Source organism: Phalangium opilio, unplaced genomic scaffold (assembly GCF_054372755.1).
Source record: "Phalangium opilio isolate 3A_F unplaced genomic scaffold, DU_Popi_V2 ptg000011l_1, whole genome shotgun sequence".
Classification (NCBI taxonomy): Eukaryota; Metazoa; Arthropoda; class Arachnida; order Opiliones; family Phalangiidae; genus Phalangium; species Phalangium opilio.
In genome coordinates, this window is record NW_028324147.1 from 2,654,056 (window position 1) to 2,671,351 (window position 17,296).

The 17,296-nt window shown below is 34.7% G+C and overlaps 4 protein-coding genes across 4 annotated transcripts; 3 read left to right on the plus strand and 1 right to left on the minus strand.

The window, feature by feature from the left end:
• Nucleotides 1-11: 11 nt before the first annotated feature.
• Rpt1 (26S proteasome regulatory subunit Rpt1) lies at nucleotides 12-5,422 on the plus strand. Its single transcript, XM_089857929.1, has 7 exons — nucleotides 12-222; nucleotides 339-376; nucleotides 435-917; nucleotides 998-1,162; nucleotides 1,253-1,543; nucleotides 2,226-2,322; nucleotides 5,189-5,422. The coding sequence occupies exons 1-7, from the start codon at nucleotides 147-149 to the stop codon at nucleotides 5,344-5,346; spliced, it is 1,308 nt and encodes a 435-aa protein (XP_089714055.1). The 5' UTR covers nucleotides 12-146; the 3' UTR covers nucleotides 5,347-5,422.
• A 5,083-nt stretch (nucleotides 5,423-10,505) lies between these two features.
• LOC149709830 (uncharacterized) lies at nucleotides 10,506-14,400 on the plus strand. The gene is made up of 3 exons (XM_089857942.1): nucleotides 10,506-11,706; nucleotides 12,879-12,999; nucleotides 13,616-14,400. Exons 1-3 carry the CDS (start codon nucleotides 11,395-11,397, stop codon nucleotides 14,170-14,172), a joined length of 990 nt encoding a protein of 329 aa, XP_089714068.1. The 5' UTR covers nucleotides 10,506-11,394; the 3' UTR covers nucleotides 14,173-14,400.
• A 248-nt stretch (nucleotides 14,401-14,648) lies between these two features.
• On the plus strand, nucleotides 14,649-15,697 carry LOC149709831 (uncharacterized). The gene is made up of 3 exons (XM_089857943.1): nucleotides 14,649-14,747; nucleotides 14,840-14,978; nucleotides 15,040-15,697. Exons 2-3 carry the CDS (start codon nucleotides 14,864-14,866, stop codon nucleotides 15,630-15,632), a joined length of 708 nt encoding a protein of 235 aa, XP_089714069.1. The 5' UTR covers nucleotides 14,649-14,747; nucleotides 14,840-14,863; the 3' UTR covers nucleotides 15,633-15,697.
• On the minus strand, nucleotides 15,682-17,211 carry LOC149709832 (uncharacterized). The gene is made up of 6 exons (XM_089857941.1): nucleotides 16,864-17,211; nucleotides 16,573-16,802; nucleotides 16,451-16,493; nucleotides 16,313-16,390; nucleotides 16,069-16,246; nucleotides 15,682-16,014 (listed from the first exon to the last, which is right to left on the minus strand). The coding sequence occupies exons 1-6, from the start codon at nucleotides 17,209-17,211 to the stop codon at nucleotides 15,791-15,793; spliced, it is 1,101 nt and encodes a 366-aa protein (XP_089714067.1). The 3' UTR covers nucleotides 15,682-15,790.
• Nucleotides 17,212-17,296: the final 85 nt, after the last annotated feature.

Consider the following 17,296-nt stretch of genomic DNA (forward strand, 5'->3'; position numbering starts at 1 on the left):
ATCGCGTTTTACGTCACATGCGCGATCGGTGTCAATCGGTGAATTCGCGAAAAGCAGTGTTTACTTACTATCGTTAATTTTTAAGTCAAAAAACGGATTAAATCGTAATTATTTCGGGTTAATTCTAATTAAATTAAACGTAAAATATGCCGGATTATTTGGGAGAAGATGCGCGTAAAGTAAAACCCGAGGATAAGGACGAAAAAGAAGACGATATCAAACGTAAGTATAAATATCAACCGAGGCTTAGCAATATTTTGCTTTGTCATTTTCATTAGAGCTTAGAGACGAAAGCAAATCTGTCAAAAATAATTAAAATGTTTAATTACTAATTCTAGCATTGGATGAGGGGGATATTGCGCTATTAAAAACTTATGTACGTAATTTAATTTTAGTAAATAAGGCTTAGTTTTAAATTTAAGTTGTATATTTAGGGTGTAGGCCAATATAGTAAATCCATCAAACAAGTTGAGGATGATGTACAAAATATCTTGAAAAAAGTTAATGAATTAACTGGGATTAAAGAATCCGATACTGGATTAGCTCCTCCCGCTTTATGGGATTTAGCAGCTGATAAACAAACCCTCCAAAATGAACAACCATTACAAGTTGCAAGATGCACTAAAATTATCAATGCCGAATCCGAAGACCCAAAATACATTATTAACGTGAAACAATTTGCAAAGTTTGTCGTTGATTTGGCCGATTCTGTGGCTCCCACTGATATTGAAGAAGGAATGAGGGTTGGAGTTGATCGTAACAAATACCAAATTCATTTGCCACTACCCCCCAAAATTGATCCGACAGTCACTATGATGCAGGTTGAGGAAAAACCTGATGTGACTTACAGTGATATCGGGGGTTGTAAGGAACAAATTGAGAAACTGAGAGAAGTTGTTGAAACTCCTTTGTTACATGTAAATAATTTTTTATTTTTTTTTGAAGTTATTTCTTTCAGTTTAATTAAAATGTTTGTTTGTAATTAATTTAATTCTAGCCTGAAAAGTTTGTTAATTTGGGTATTGAACCACCTAAAGGTGTACTTCTTTTTGGTCCACCCGGTACTGGTAAAACTTTATGCGCCAGAGCGGTGGCTAATAGAACTGATGCTTGTTTTATCAGAGTTATTGGGTCTGAATTGGTTCAGAAATATGTCGGAGAAGTGAGTTTAATTACTTGGGGTTTTTAGTCTCTTCTTTTAATACTTTTATTCCATAATTAAATAATATTGTTTGTTTGTTTGTTTGTTTAGGGAGCTAGAATGGTCCGTGAACTGTTTGAAATGGCAAGAAATAAGAAAGCTTGTTTGATTTTCTTTGATGAAATTGACGCAATTGGAGGAGCCAGATTTGATGATGGAGCTGGAGGAGATAATGAGGTTCAGAGAACCATGTTGGAATTGATTAATCAATTGGATGGATTTGATCCGCGTGGAAATATTAAGGTTTTGATGGCCACCAATAGACCCGATATTTTAGATCCTGCTCTCATGAGACCTGGAAGATTGGATAGGAAAGTGGAATTTGGATTACCTGATTTGGAGGTATTTATATAATTTATTTTTTTTGTTTTTATTATATGGTTAATTGGGTTCTGAATTATTTATTTATATATAAGGACAAATTTAATTACTTCAGATTTTAATTTAGATAATGTTAATTAATATTAGGACAAATTTTAAGCAGTTTAATATGTGTTAAATTAAATTAACTTTTAAGTGACTAAGTTTGTTAATTTTAATTATTTTAGGTTTTAATTTAGATAATATTAATATTAATTTTTATTTAAATTAATATGATTAATTGGGAGGCTTAATTATCAGCTTTTAAATTTTTAATTGAACTGTTTTTTTATTTTAAAATATAATTAGTAATAAAGCCAACTAATTATTTTATAGTAATAGGTTTAATTTAGTTTAAATCTAATTCTAAGTAATAGGTTTAACTTAATCTAATTTTGAGAAATTTCCCAATATTAATTTGTAAAAAAAAAAAAAAACACTAGAAAAACTTAAATTAATTAATTAACTTTTTGTAATTAAGTTCTTTACTAAAGGCCTAATTAATAATTATGTTAATAATTAAAGTTCCCCTGGATTGTAATTGTAACTTTTACCTAGACAGATTTATTTTAATACCTATTACACTGAATTTAATTAATTTTTATCAGTTAATTAGCAATGAATCTAAATAAATGTATTAAATTTCATTTCTCATCTAATTTAGGGAAGAACGCATATTTTCAAAATTCACGCCAGATCAATGAGTGTAGAAAGAGACATTCGTTTTGAACTATTAGCCAGACTTTGCCCCAACAGTACCGGTAAGTTTATTATATTAAGTCTTGTTTTATTCCACTTTTCTTTTTTTCTTTAATTTAAATGATAATTTTGTGGTGGGTTCGCGAAGGCGCGTGTCTATGCATAACTTTGCTGCGTTTAAAAAGCATAAAACATAAAATGCAAACGTGACTTGCCAAAATTTGATAGGAAAATTGTCTACTATAAATAGGTTTAGGCTGACATGCTTGTAAACAATAGCAATCCCAAAATAGTTGGTGCAATAGAGAGAGAGGCCCCTATGGAGATAAAAAGTTATTTTTATTTTTTAACAAATATTGATATTGAGCTTATTTTTGCTGTTGTTATCAAAAATTAACAATTAGCAATTATCTCCTTGAAAAAAAATGCCACTAGGGCTAAATCCGGAATATTTTTATGTAATTTGCTCTCTTGGATAAAGATAAACAAGTTGTCGCGTGGAACAAGGTTGTTGTAGACCCTTTGTCACGTGAAAGACTGCTGTCTGTAATGTCGTTGAATTTATAAGAACTTAAACGTATGTTATTTTAAATATGACATACTTTTTTATGGTTTTCGGGTTTTTTTATGGTTTTCGGTTTTTTTTTATGGTTTTCGGGTTTTTTTTATGGTTTTCGGGTTTTTTTTATGGTTTTCGGGTTTTTTTTATGGTTTTCTGGGGGTTTTTTTTATGGTTTTCTGGGGGTTTTTTTTATGGTTTTCTGGGGGTTTTTTTTATGGTTTTCTGGGGTTTTTTTTATGGTTTTCTGGGGTTTTTTTATGGTTTTCTGGGGTTTTTTTTATGGTTTTCGGGTTTTTTTTTAAGAAGAGATAAAGTTTATATACTTAGGAATTTATGGGTATTTATAGTTCAGACATCAACGCCGCTTTTATTAGCCCGATAGTCAAATTAAGACAAGAGAGCGTCTGTCGTCTGCTTATTACCAAACATCCAATAATATCAATCTTACATATCCGAAACTGATTGCATTGCGATGTTTCTATTCTTTTTTATATTTTTTATTTCCTTTTGGCGCCAAAGATCTTATAAAAACTGGCACAACGCCGATATTGTTAATCCCCCACCCCTACATTTTTAACCTTTAAAAATTAGTACTACTTTCATGTGGGCCAAGGCTTAAAATAAAATGCGTAATAAAGTTGTTCCGTTCCGTCCCCCCCCCCACTTACGCCTTAAACCAAGCCTTGCTTAACCCTAACTAAACTTCGCTCGCTGTGCATTGCAAAGGAAAAAAACAATAGATTATTCCATTAATACCATAAGAGAAAGCAAAGCCCAGACCACAGGGTCACCTTCTTGGGGTTATTTCCCTGGCGCCATCCAAGAAGCGCCGCTAGGGGGAGTGCAAGTCGGCTAGCCTCTTGGGGGCGCCTTAGAAATAACCTAAAAGGGTAGCTTCCCTTCCTCCTTTTGTGTTGGTTTTCTATGCGAGTAATTAATGGAATGGTCTATTTCAAAGAAATAGGATACAATATTAGTTTGGAATTTGGAAGAAGGAGTTAAATGACCCTAACTGGTTTAATATTTACATTTTAGCTTTTTTGCCTCCAAGCTGTAGCGACTTAAATTCCATTTAAAATAGAATAATTTATCTAAGTTTGTTCCTGTTGTAATTCATTCAATAGCAGCCTTCCCCCTCCCTCCTCCCTCCCATTTGTAAAGAATCTATTTTAAAGGCTTACTTAAATCACTCCATAATAATTACAATAAATTAAATGACCTTTTGAATCATAGCCACGGAAATGCATCCCTCTATAATTTTTTTTTGCATAAATTGAAATTAGTTCTAAGCGCCTTAGTCGCCCTATGACGTCATTAAAGATAGATTGATTCGGTTGGTTTAAACCAACCTCCTTACTACGTCACTCATATTAACTATCAGACAAAGACTGATGTCATTGTCAAGGATTTTATCATAATTTATTTGGTGCCTATCTAGACGAATTTTTTTCTTTCTTCTCTTATTACTACGTTTCAACCTTTGTATTATATAGTCTCCTCTCCTCTCCTCTCTTCCTCGGCCTTGATTTCTTTCAAAGATACTAGACGTATATAATTTGAAATTTTGCCAAATAAAATTAAGGGGGAAAAGAGTTCCGTGTTTTTCGTTTTTCTTTTACCGTTATTCGATTTGATAGATTTTAACCTTTTAGAACTTGTGAAGAAGTAACTGGTAATTTGATTAGTTTCAGGGAATTTTAAAATTGTTATAGAAGTCAGGTTAAAGTCCCTTTTCAGGGGATGGGGCGGTAATAGATCATTTTTATCATGTAACTATAAGAGGGAAATAGGAGAGGGGGGGTCAAACTTTGCCTCCCCTCTATAGAGAGATTTCAGATGGGATAGTATACTGTACGTCACACCATCCCAAGTCTTACCGCTATTCTGGTAGCCATATTGGGAGGGTGGTCTCAGCTTCATTCCTGCATAAGCCCACCAATGGCAGCGAAAATTATGTCACGAGGCTCAGCTCCTCCTCCAACTGAAAGCTCTCTAGCTTTTGGCGCCTGCGCTGTAGCCTTTTTGCCTTAAGTCTCTGCGCACTCTCATGATAGAATGTATCAAACCCCCCCCCCCTTTATGCCCCCCCGCTACTGAGGGTTGCCTACCCCCATTTTTCAGGTCTAAAAGGTCTATTTTCCCGTCTTGAGAAAACAAGGTGGTCAAGGGTCAGACTCAGTTTTACCCCCCACAGACTTTTTAAAAGGGTCAGGGAAAATTAAACGATGTCAGGGAATTTTAAAATAAATAAGAAACATCTTATGGCAATAATAGGACTAATCATATCGTTTCATCTTTGGCTATGGCTTCGAAAACCCCTCAAAAAACACATAGAATCTTTCTAAGAATATCGTGTTTGTTTTTAGGTGCTGAAATTCGTAGTGTTTGTACCGAAGCTGGCATGTTTGCCATTCGGGCTAGGAGAAAAGTCGCGACTGAGAAGGATTTCTTAGAAGCGATTAATAAAGTCATTAAATCTTACGCCAAGTTCAGCGCTACCCCACGATACATGACTTATAATTAAAATGAAAAATAAAATGGTTGAAATATGGTGTCTCTTTTCTTTTGTGTCTCACAATAAATACTTGGTTTTTCTTTAATTTCGTGGAAATTCATTTATTCATTTGTTTAATTAAGGATTCGCGGTAAGGTTTTTTTTTTTTTGGTTTGGCATAATTATCGGTTTGCCCAAGTGTTAGCGCTGTTTGCTTATCTCTTGAGATTGTGGGTGTTGCATTGAGGAAATTGGTGTTACGTCATTATATACCTTATCAGATAGGTCTTCACTGCTTTTGACACTTTACACTTTCCTTCTGTTTAATATTACTAGGCCTACTTTTCTTAATGTTACGTATTAATACGCCATTAACACTTATTACAAGATGGCAAAAATGCCCTGCTAAACAAGACCTTTATCATAACCCTATAATACTTTTCGTAAGTTTAAGCACTTTCCTTCAATTCTACTTTAATTTTAAACGTAGTGAAATTAAATGCTAAACTTCTTTGGTTTATCATAACCCTATAATACTATCAGTAAGTTAAAGGGGTTAGTTTAAAACTTAGTCCTATACGGAGGGGGGGGGGGTTACATTATTGGTGGTAGTGTGGTCTATCTTGAGTCGAAAGTGTTCCATGATATTGTGTCCTATTAATTATGAAATTCAAAGAAATCGGTGACCCTTAGGGCGAAAGGTCATAGAAAATTTTCCGATCAACATGGTACATAGAACTCACAGGAAGTAGACACATCTTTCTCGTAGTTAATGTCCTTCGATACTATACTTACGAATAGTGTTATAGGGTTATGACTGAGGGTTATTTCGCACCTCGATTCTATATAAATTAGGTTTATTCGCAATTGAGGCGTATTATTGAAGGCACACTCGTATTTAGGGTAATAGCAATGTTTCTCATTGGGTGCCTAAAGGGTTACGGAGAATTCAAAAGGAGTGTCATTACCGAATCGGTGTTACTTATGTTGATTTAATTGCGTTTGGGAATTGTTTTTCCCCGGCCTGAACCCCGTGATATTTACGTAATTGGCTTCGTGATCCAACTTACATTTCGCTTCTATTCTTTTTCAATATCACGGAACATAAATATTTGGGTATTTAAACTATTTATATTTAATTTTCAAGTTGAAATTGTACTGAAGATAAGCGTGGTACGATTGTTTTCACTATTTGCCTATTTTATAATCTCATCTTGAAATAAATAGACTTTAATGACATGCTTAATGACAATTCTTGGCAGAATATGAACATGAAATGCAAGCTCAATATTATGCAATAAAAGAGCAGTTTTCCTAATAATTCTATATAACCTTCAAAAATAAACGTGCAATACGTTAACAACTCTCTTGAGTACATTTGATGCAACGTGATATAGTGATCACACCACACCACCGTTATGCTCTTAACACAATTGTCACAGGAGTGCTTTAAAGGGCTAGTATCATTACCCTTAGAAATTCCTTTCCAATACGATAAGCTAATATTAATTATTTTAATTTAAATTAATTCAAAAAGGCATTCATTAAAGAAAATAAATAAAACTGAATTATCTTTGTATTTTTGAACCATTTTGATACTGTTCCTTTAAAACCTATTAACACCTGACTGGTTACAGCTAGCTAACGCGAGATGTTTGGGGGTAAACCCATAGATAGGTTAAAATCATCCAATCATAATTTGATGATAACTTTATCACGAATGACGCTCGAAGTTTCGGTATTTCGCAAAATTATTACATCAGCGTCTCAGAGTCAGACATACTAATAAAATCGAAACTGAAAAATCCCTATGCTATGCTATTATCAAAAAACCGAAAAAATATGTAATAAACAGATAACAACATAAATTGAAAGATAGGTTATTGATAAAAGGAAGAGGGAATTCCTAAACCTCCTTAGACCGGATCGGATCCGGACAGATAACTAAAAGATAGATCTTTATTATCTGTTTTGATATTTTGTAAAATTTTATTCTACAGAAGTCAGAATATCATTCAATAGTCCCGTGCTCTATTTTAGACTTTAGTCTATAGTTTTATGAACTTTATTGCATATTTTTTCAAAATCATATCGTAACTTATAACTTAGCAATATAATTTTGAATTTGCTGATAAAAATTAACCCGACTAAAGTCAGTCAGGCGCTAGCATCGTGTTTGCTATTTCCCAATTTTAGAGTTTCGAAATATCGAATGAACTTATATAGTCATAAGTTGATAAGAATATATTATAATATATTTGAGGATTATTTTCTTAATTTAAGCCTTTGTATTATTGAATTATTTGTTAATTAATTGGGGTTATGATCTAGTTAATTTAATCAGGGTTAAATGTAATTGATAGAGATTAAGGGTTCGTACAAACGACCTTGGTTGGTAATTAACGCTTCGTTGAAAGGGATTTCCGTTACATCAGGGAAATCAGGAACTGAATTTTAGTGTAGTGCACGCGTTCAAAACTAAATTATTTAATGAAGATTAGAAAAATTAGTCTGGAAACTAATTAAGGCAGTTAAGGAAATTTAGGTTTTTGAAATATTAGTTTGTTTTTAACACTAAAAACTAAACTGTTAAGTGACATAAATTAAATTAAATAAAAAAGCGTTTAATAATAATTTAATGATATTTTTAAGTTTATCAGTTAACTTCCACAATTAATTTTAACTATTAAAATCAAATTTATTTCCGAAAAAATTAGGAAATTCAAGGAAACTTGTTTACGAACGCGAGTTAAGGTTATTTATATTTAATTAACGCTTATAATTAAGATTAAATCCAATTTATACAATATTATTGTTAATTAAATCCAATTTATACAATATTATTGTTAATTAAATCCAATTTATACAATACTATCGTTAATTAAATCCAATTTAAACAATATTATTGTTAAATTCAAGTTTAAAAAGAAAGAAAAGGCATTGAAAATAAAATGTTAATCAAGGTAATCAATCTGTTAATTACATACAATGTTTATGATTGACTTTCGTTTTCTAAAAAACACCCTTTAGTAAGTAGAAAAGAGGTATAAGCAAATACTGTACACGTTTACAGAATACCGTATTAACAGCTGCGACAGAATTTTCATTTCGTAAAGGTATCATCGTTTGAAACGAAAAACGTAAACGAGTAAAAGTTTTCCACTTCGTGAAAGAGAAAAGGTATAGGTATACATTACGCGGTGTACAATATTTGGGCTGTCTTTAGGGCGGGCCCCGAAAATAATATGACCTTTAAATCAGTTAACCGTTTTGTGTCTGGAGCCGAAATAATTTCTCTACATTTTGACCTTCTTCGAGGACAGTATAATTTATTTATTTCAAGTTCAATATCATACTCGTGTTTGTAAACAATGATATATATATAGGAAAGCTTTGGTATTGATTTTTGTTACACGTGTACGTTGTTTCTGTCAAGGTCAAGGTCAAAGAATCAAAATAATATTCTTTTAATAGATGTACTAACACCATAGGTCATAATCAATAACAAGGTGTAATTCAAATTTAAGCTTCGTTTATCGATTAGTTTTAACACTGTACCGCTCGTGCGTATGACGTCACAAATGCAAATTTTAAAAAGTAATCGATAAATATATATAAACGACTGGAAAATTCGAGAAAACATGAATGAACATAAACAGTCCATGTTTAGCACTGTTTATTTACTGGTTGGTATTGGAATAAATAAGAGTTAATTAAAAGGACTTGGAAAATGAAGTTATGTAAAGATATGTCGTGAGAATTGGTGGAATTGGAATTTGCACGGGGTTTCGTGGATTGTTTAGCCTGGAATGAATGTTGTATAAACGACCCCATTTAGGGATGCGCCATTATTTTTAGTCTAAACATTGATACCCTTACATGTTTTGTTCCTAAGTCGTTTTAATTCTTATCATAAAGGGTCTCTCAAAACTTTTTAAAAGTTTAATGGATTTTATCTCCCCTTTATTTGATTTTTCATTCACAATGCCTTAAGTTTTATTTTATTTTAAACATTTGTAATCCAATCTTGAGAGATTTTTCCGTTTAAAAAACCTAAAACTTTTCCGTATTCTTTATATTTAACAATAATATTAATACGTTAACATTGAAACTAATTTTTCTTATTATTATTAATACGATTAAATCGGTTCCCAAAGTTGAATTAACCTTGGCACTAATCCCGTGAAATCTTGTTATTTGCAAAACAAAATTTGACAACTTAGGTCGACTGGGGACCGGGCCTCTTTGTGGCAATGAGAAGATTTTTTTCGCTTTCCATTCTGTCTGGGAACACGTATATAAGGGTAAATTTAGGCTTAACATCTGTTCGCTATGGATTAATTAATACAGTTAAAGGCTCTAAATCATAGTCTATGCACCCAAAGATCTCCTTTTCCTTTAAGATTTCATTATTGTAGTATACATCGCGAACTTAATTTTGACATTAATAATACTGTATAATACACCCCTCCTAAAGGCCCAGCCAGGGACCGTCTCATCTCATCGTGTTGTAGACTTGAATATTATATGCCTATAATTATAAAATTTCCACTCTTCTTAAGTTAAAACCGGTTTTATAAATTTTTTAAGTTATGTAACTTAACCCTATTTAAAAACATAAATTTTGTAAAAATTTAAAGTACAAAAAATATTATTAAAATGGTAATAATGGATTTGTTTTAAATTTAGGCCACTCATTTTTTGTCTCCCATTTCTTTTTTACTTTAAATTAACTTAAAGATTATTTACTTTTAAATTGTTTGTTTCTGTAATTTTCCCAAACTTCCTGCGTAGTTGTATATTTTTTTATCGGCTACACAAAATTCTTTTTTGATTACCGAATTAGAAGCGATGTTTAAATATATTCGTCATTGATCCAATTTTCATTTAATTCGTTATGTATACTAAGTAAGCGAAACTTAAATATAAATATATTTAATCTTATCTTTTAAGTACGAATTGCGGAATAACTAATTTTTCCTTTCCTATTTTATTATTTTTTTTTTTTTTTTTATTCCAAGAATTTTTACGATAAGGGGTTCAACACTTTAAATGGTCTATTTTGTTTTAGACTATAAATATTTTGGTCTATTACTTAAAAAACATGTTCCAAATCAAAGTTAACTTAACAAGTTAATCTTTTATTAAATTTCGATACATTTTTTAATTACCAACCCACAATTAATGCCTAAATTTGATAAAACAATGTTTTAAATTAATTATTTCGTCTAATTTGGATTAAACTACGCTTATTTAAATATCCCTTGGCATGCTTGAACTTGTTTTCGTCTGTGGAATGTCATACCTATATCGAATCCGACCGTTTCAACCCCCATTATTGCCCCCGACACACCCCCGTTTTCGTGTCTACCCCTCAGACTGACGCCACTCAGTCGCGAAAATTTCCGATACCGAGTTTCACGTGAAGAACTCGTGATGACGTATAGGGATCGAGGGCGACCAATCAGAAGGACGCGACCTTCCCGGTATAAAAATAGGCGCGCCGCTCATTTCGCGCTCATTCTGGATTTCGCTCCGCGCTCGATAGGTCGTTCTCCGAAACTTCGTCGCTAAAAATCTCAACTTTTTCTAAAAAAACCAACGAAATATTATTTTGCCATCAAAATATTATCCATCTGTTGATTATTATAAAAAAAGCGATCCCAGATTTTTAAGGCATCGATTTTGTTCTAATATAGAATTGTATAAAAAGAAATATTAGCCGAAAATTTTTGTACTGAAATATCTTTATTAGATTTTTTTACTAATTTTGTATAACAAAAAATTCTTTGATATAATATTGTATAAGATATAAATCAAAAAAATATATTTAGATTTAAAAAAAAGGGTCTAGATTATTTTAAGATTTAAATTAAGCATCACAATCACATCGTAAGCTGTTGAAGAAGCGAGCCTTCCTTGTCAAGCCATACCAGACGTTTCAAAAAAGCCAGTAGACATTCCAGACGCTTAAGGCAGACCTTAGACGTTCCCGAAAAAGACATTTGCCGAGAGGGAGAGAATTTCAAAGCTATATCCTAGCCAAGAAATTTTTATACTCAAGCCGTTTATTCGTCAATGGAATCGCAGCCCATCCACTTTAGGAAGCAACGAGGCCTTAGCTTCTACGAAGATGAAAGACTACAACCTCCACCGGCGGTTACTCCGCCAAGGTGCGTTTCGACCGAAATGTTAGCTACCACCGAGGAAGATATCCTTCATCAACAACTAGGCCAGTTTTGGAGCTTCGCCGTCGATTTACCAAATCGATTTCATCAGGAAATCTCTCATCTCAGTCAATCATGCGAGGACAGTTTGGAGCGACAATTTCTCTACCAAGATTATCTTACCAAACCAGCTCTACCAGAAACGCCGCAACGGAGAAGGAAGGTAAACAAAATCAAAAACAAAACGCGCTCCAAAAAAACCGCATCGGAAAAAGAAGGAATTATTCGTTTTACATACGAAAAAAAAATCAATATTTGGCAAGGCTTAGAAAGAAAACCGTTAGATTAGGCTTAGCGTTACACGCCGCACACGTTTTTGGAAAAATGAGTCACCGTCACCGACCGGCAATTGCGCTCTCCCGAATCTACCAGAACCAGACTTACGAGACAGATTATTGAGGAAGAAAGAAAAAGGGGACTCTAACTTCTCTGTTTTGATTCCCCCTGATCATTTTACGTTTGAGGGGGCATTACTGAGAAGTTTTTGAAGGCCTGAACCAATCAGTGAGCTTTAAATTGATAGGCTGTTAAGATTTTACTACGGTTATCAGTCTAGCATTGATATTTTTTTATAAGTAAACCGAAAAATTCCATCTATTCCTCTTGTTAGCCTTACCATTAGTTTTAGTTTATTACTTTCCCACTAAATTGCATTTGAACCTTTATTGAAAGGCCCCTATCTTACTGAAGGACTTAGGTTCGAAGTCGCGCATTTTTTGTCTATTTCCAATTTCGCGCCAATTTCCCTTTAATTTCTACCTGACGCGCTAGTGACGTCCCCTAGTAACGTTTTAAAGTTGCGTTTTTAGAGATCAGATGTCGCGCCAACTTCCCTTTAATTTCTACTTGACGCGATAGTGATGACCCCTAGTAACGTTTTTAAAAATCCGCGCATGCGTGGAAGTCCTTACAAAGTTAGCTAAGGTCGTGATTAGACTAGACTAGAAAAAAAAAGGGTTGCGTGAAAGTTGGCTAAAATGTTAGGGAACGTCGAGAGAATTATTGATTGAATAGTTGTAGACATTTAGACTCCTGGTTTCCTAGCCAGTCCCAATCCATGGAAAACGGAAATTGTCCTCTTTCTTTATACGTAGTGGTTTGCGAGACATCGCCCAGGTTTTTCGTTATGTCGCGTAATCGTAATCGTAAAGACGATGAGTCTTCGGACATACCATGTCGACGGGGCTTCCTAGCGGACATCTGCAGAAACCGCTGGTTCCCTCCCGCCCTGTACCAAACTTTACCGCCCGGTTCAAGAAAGCCTTTGACTTTGCCGGTTGTTTTGCCAAACGGAATCATTTGTCTAAAACAAGATCCCCTTTGAATCCTCTTCAGGTTATTCAATCTGTCTCCGAAGAAGGCGAACCAGATACCGTTTTAAGAGGCGAAGATATTAACGACGTACCATGCAGCTACGTTATTTCGGGATTGGAACCACACGAACTACCAGTTATCGGTAAGCCATAAAATTCCTTCTTTTTATGGGTTTACTAGCTAGACAGAAGTTGCAGGCCTATGTGGGAAACGTGCACTCTAATTTAACGAAAATATTATATAATCCACGATTTTTAAGCGTAGAACCGTTTTTATTCTAGTAAATGTGTCTGGGTTGGGTTCTAGGATAGTTAAAATTAACTTTTAAGAAGATTTCATAATTTTAGGCCAAAGTAGGCTTAGCATTTAAAAGTAGACCTAAAGTACCTAAAGTTCGCGGACGCAAAAGAAAAATAGACCTAGTGTCCCTGGTTTGGGTTCAAGGATAGTAAAATATAATTTTAGGCTAAATTAGGCTTAGCATTTTAAAGTAGGCCTAAACTTATCGAACGTGAAATATGAATAAATCTAAAGTTCTCGGGCGCAAACGAAAAATAGGCCTTAAGATGAATAGACCAAAACGTTCGCGGGCACAAAAGAAAAATAGGCCTTAAGATGAATAGACCAAAACGTTCGTGGGCACAAAAGAAAAATAGGCCTAAAGTTCGCGGGCGCGGAGGAATAAAACCAAGGCCTATTTTCAAGTTTACTATAAAGAAATCGGTAATTAACGTGTGAATTCCCTTTACTTATTTCAGGAACGTACGTAGACCGACGTGTTTTACCCGGTTTTCGTTATCGCGTTCGATTGAACCAAACAAACATCTACTTATTCGAAGGTCGCGCACTAGTCTTGCAATCCATCGGATTGGGTTATGGCAAACGCCTAATGTTCCAACCCGATTGTTTGAACGATAATGACAATTACTTTTGGTCGGACAGTCGACCAGAAGGTTTCGCCTTTACACCCGTTGGCATCGAGGCCAATGACGTTTTCGAAGTGTCCGCATTGGACAATGAACAATCCGGTGATTCTATTAAGAGAATCAGGGTGGTAGAGGTCAATCACCAGAAGGAGGTCGAAACCCTCGTTCGCGCCAATGGTGACATTGTCAAAAAGATCAGGGTACTTTGCAACCATATTGATGACGACCAAGAGATCAATTCCAACGAGAAGAAACCGTCCCAGTTGAAGGGCTTAGTTCATCTAGTCAAGGACAAAAAATCCAGATCGTGCCACTTGGAAAGGGTAGAGGTTGAGCAAGGCTCGACACTCAGAGCCAAGGAACTTAGGCCGCCATATCTTTTCGCTTAAACGACGATCTGTGTATATTTTACTTTAGTAGAAGTATATACTGTTTGTCACTTGATGAAAAACGGAAGTTGTTTTTTTAGTTCCTGCCTTTTCGGTTTAATCATCGTATAATTATGATATTTTTCCCCAAAGAATTTTAATTTTTTTTTCTGTCCCCCATCGAAATAAAACGTAGGGTGTCATATTTTGTATTTATATTAACAATAAAGTATTGCTTCTATCATTAAATTTGAGTCTTATATTGATTGGCCTACTATTGACCTACTCTTGGATGGATCTCAACCGTCGTTCTACTATTAGGCCTAATCCTAAAAAGACATTGCACGTATTGATTGCGAAGGAACAAGGCTCGTAAGGCTTATTTTATCAGGAATTATTATTGAAATCACCATGGAAACCAAGAAGATAATTACATTAACGACGTGTTCTAAAGGTCTTCGAATAAGGCGCCCTGAACACGCTCTATGGTGTAGGTGCGAACGCAGCCAGAATTTAAAAAACCAATATGGCGGCGCCCTAGGTAACCCGCCGAGATCGCGTGTCTGTAAAATTTGACTTTAAAACGGTTTTTTGAGGTACAGTGTTAGGGTATAATTTAAATTTAATTGCTTTAATGTTCAATAGTGGTTTATTAAACCATTATTTTACTTTTGCATTAATTTTTAAGGTGTAAGAGAGGTTTAATAGCAAGATGTCGTTAGGCCTTGGCTTCATAAGGGCTTCCGCCAAGTTAAAATTAAAGCCACATGGAAGTTTAATTAATTTTTCATTATCGCCAAGGAACGTTTTAATTTCAAGAAATTTAAGTAAGTAAAACCTTCCTTAGAGTGTATATTTGTAAATCACAGAGGATTTTATAAAATTTAGGCTTTGAATCACGAAGAAATGATATTTCAAACAGTCACCATCAGTTACTTGTTGATAAATTTAACATACTATCAAGTTTAAATAAATTTAACTCGGTTAAGGAACAGTTTAAGTTACCTTCGTTTAATAACAGAACTCTGGAATTACCAACAGTGAATAAAAATCTACCATTAGTTGCCTACATTGATCAATTAGCAATAGTTGAAAAGATTGACCCCTTGGTTTCTGACAAGATTATCAATGATAACAAAGTTATAATTCGCAAAGAAGCTGCGAAAATGATCAGGATAAGGAGACGCAAAATGCGGGTTCATAAACGAAAGAAGTTTCTTAAGAAATTTCGTTTCCTGCTTGAAAAAGTCAAGTATAGAAGAGAGAAAAAGAAGGAGAAACTTTTCCAAGCTGAATTACTCGGTCAAATTAAAGAAGCAGAGATGTTTAACGCAGAGAAATACGTTCACGATATTTTAAAAACTATTAGAGAAAGGCCAAGGCCTGAAACTCCCCAAGAACGTTTTGATAGAATCAGAGAATTAAGAATTAAAAACCGAAGTAATGTTAATGTCATTAGGCCTAAATTTGAAGAAGATTGAATTATGTATGTATTTGTAGAAATGTTTGTAACAAAGTGAAAAATAAAGATAGTGTGTAAAAATAATATTTATTTATTTATTTAACACCCATTAATTAATTTAACATAAAAATGTGTTAGGACAACTTAATTAATATTATGGTTGGTATGAGTTATTAATTAGTTCAAAACGGTTCCTAATTCGCTATCATCTGGTGTGGGTGTTTTACAAACTCCAGATGAAGATTTCTTGGTAGGCTTAGCAGACGCTTCGGGTAGAGTTTCAGCGAAACAGACTAAACCTTCGGCGCATGCGCAAGATGACTTGCATTTTTCGCCTTCCCATAAGTCCATTACTTGGCATTCGTTAAGTTTAGTTTGCTTATTGCGCTTGCAACACGAACCTAAATAAGTAAGATAATAAGTTTAGGACACAAGTCGGGCTCATGAATAATTACCCCTAGTGCAATCAGCGTTAGTCGTGCAGGCGTTAGGGTTAACTTCCTCTTCAGGGACAGGTTCCTCCTCCTCAACAGCAGCTTCTTCTACTTGTTCCTCTTCTGCCGCGGCAGCAGCGGGACAAGGCTTAGCTTTACGCTTAGACTTTGACTTTTTAGGGCAAGAACCTTCTTCAGCCTAGGATACGCGAAAACAAGTTAATTGGGTTCAGAGTAGGGTTGCCGCCATAAGTTAGTAGCGTACCACGATGCCTTCAATTTCAATGGCTTCCTCTTCCTCAGCGGTGCTTTCTTCTTCTTCGACAATCTTTTGCTTCTTGGCCTGCGAATACAAAATTAATCTTTTAATTTCCGATTTCTTTATCCATCGGTGGAAACTCACTTTCTTGGGAGCCTTTTGCGGTTTCGTTGTCTTTCCAGATTGGCTATAAATAGAAAAAGGGGACATTGCATTTAAAATTTAAACCCAGATCGCGATAGTTTACCAATTACAACTTTACTTACGTCTTCTTAGCTTTCTTCGCTGGTTTCTCTACGGGTTCCTCAACAGTTTCGGCTTCCTGTTCTGGTTCCTCGGCTACTTCCGCTTCTTGTTGTTCTTGAGGTTCTTCTTCAGGAACCGCTTCACGTTTCTGTTTCTTTTGAGTTTGTTGTTTCTTGCCTTCCTTGGCAACTTTAGGAGCCTTCGATGACTTTTTGGTCTTCTCCTCGGCTAAACCTTCAGATTTCTTATTCTAGAGAAATAAAGATCGGTTATTTGTTACTGTTCTAAGTCTTATTGGGTTACAAGTGTACCTTTTGGTTCTTGCCATCCTTGAGAGATTTATCCTTTTTACCCTTGCCGCCTTCAACAGCACCACCATCCTGATTAGACTGTTCCTTGGATTTCTTGCCCTTCTTCGATGATTTACCACCATCTACTGCCGCTTCGTCTTGAGTCGACTCCTCCCCTTTCTTGCCACCATCTTTACCCTTGGATTTCTTGGAAACTTTATCTTGTTTCCCGGATTTCTGGTACTTCTCGCTACTACCACCACTTCCGGATTTCTTGTCGTTCTTCTGGGCCTTCTTGGCGTCCGATGAATGGACCAAGAAGGCGACAAGTACAACTAGGACGAACGCTAACAAGATGGTCTTCCTCATGGTGATTCTACAACTAAAGTGATCTTCGTAAAACACTTCAAGGGCTTCAGATATGGCGCACACAATAGGGTTTATATCAGTTCAA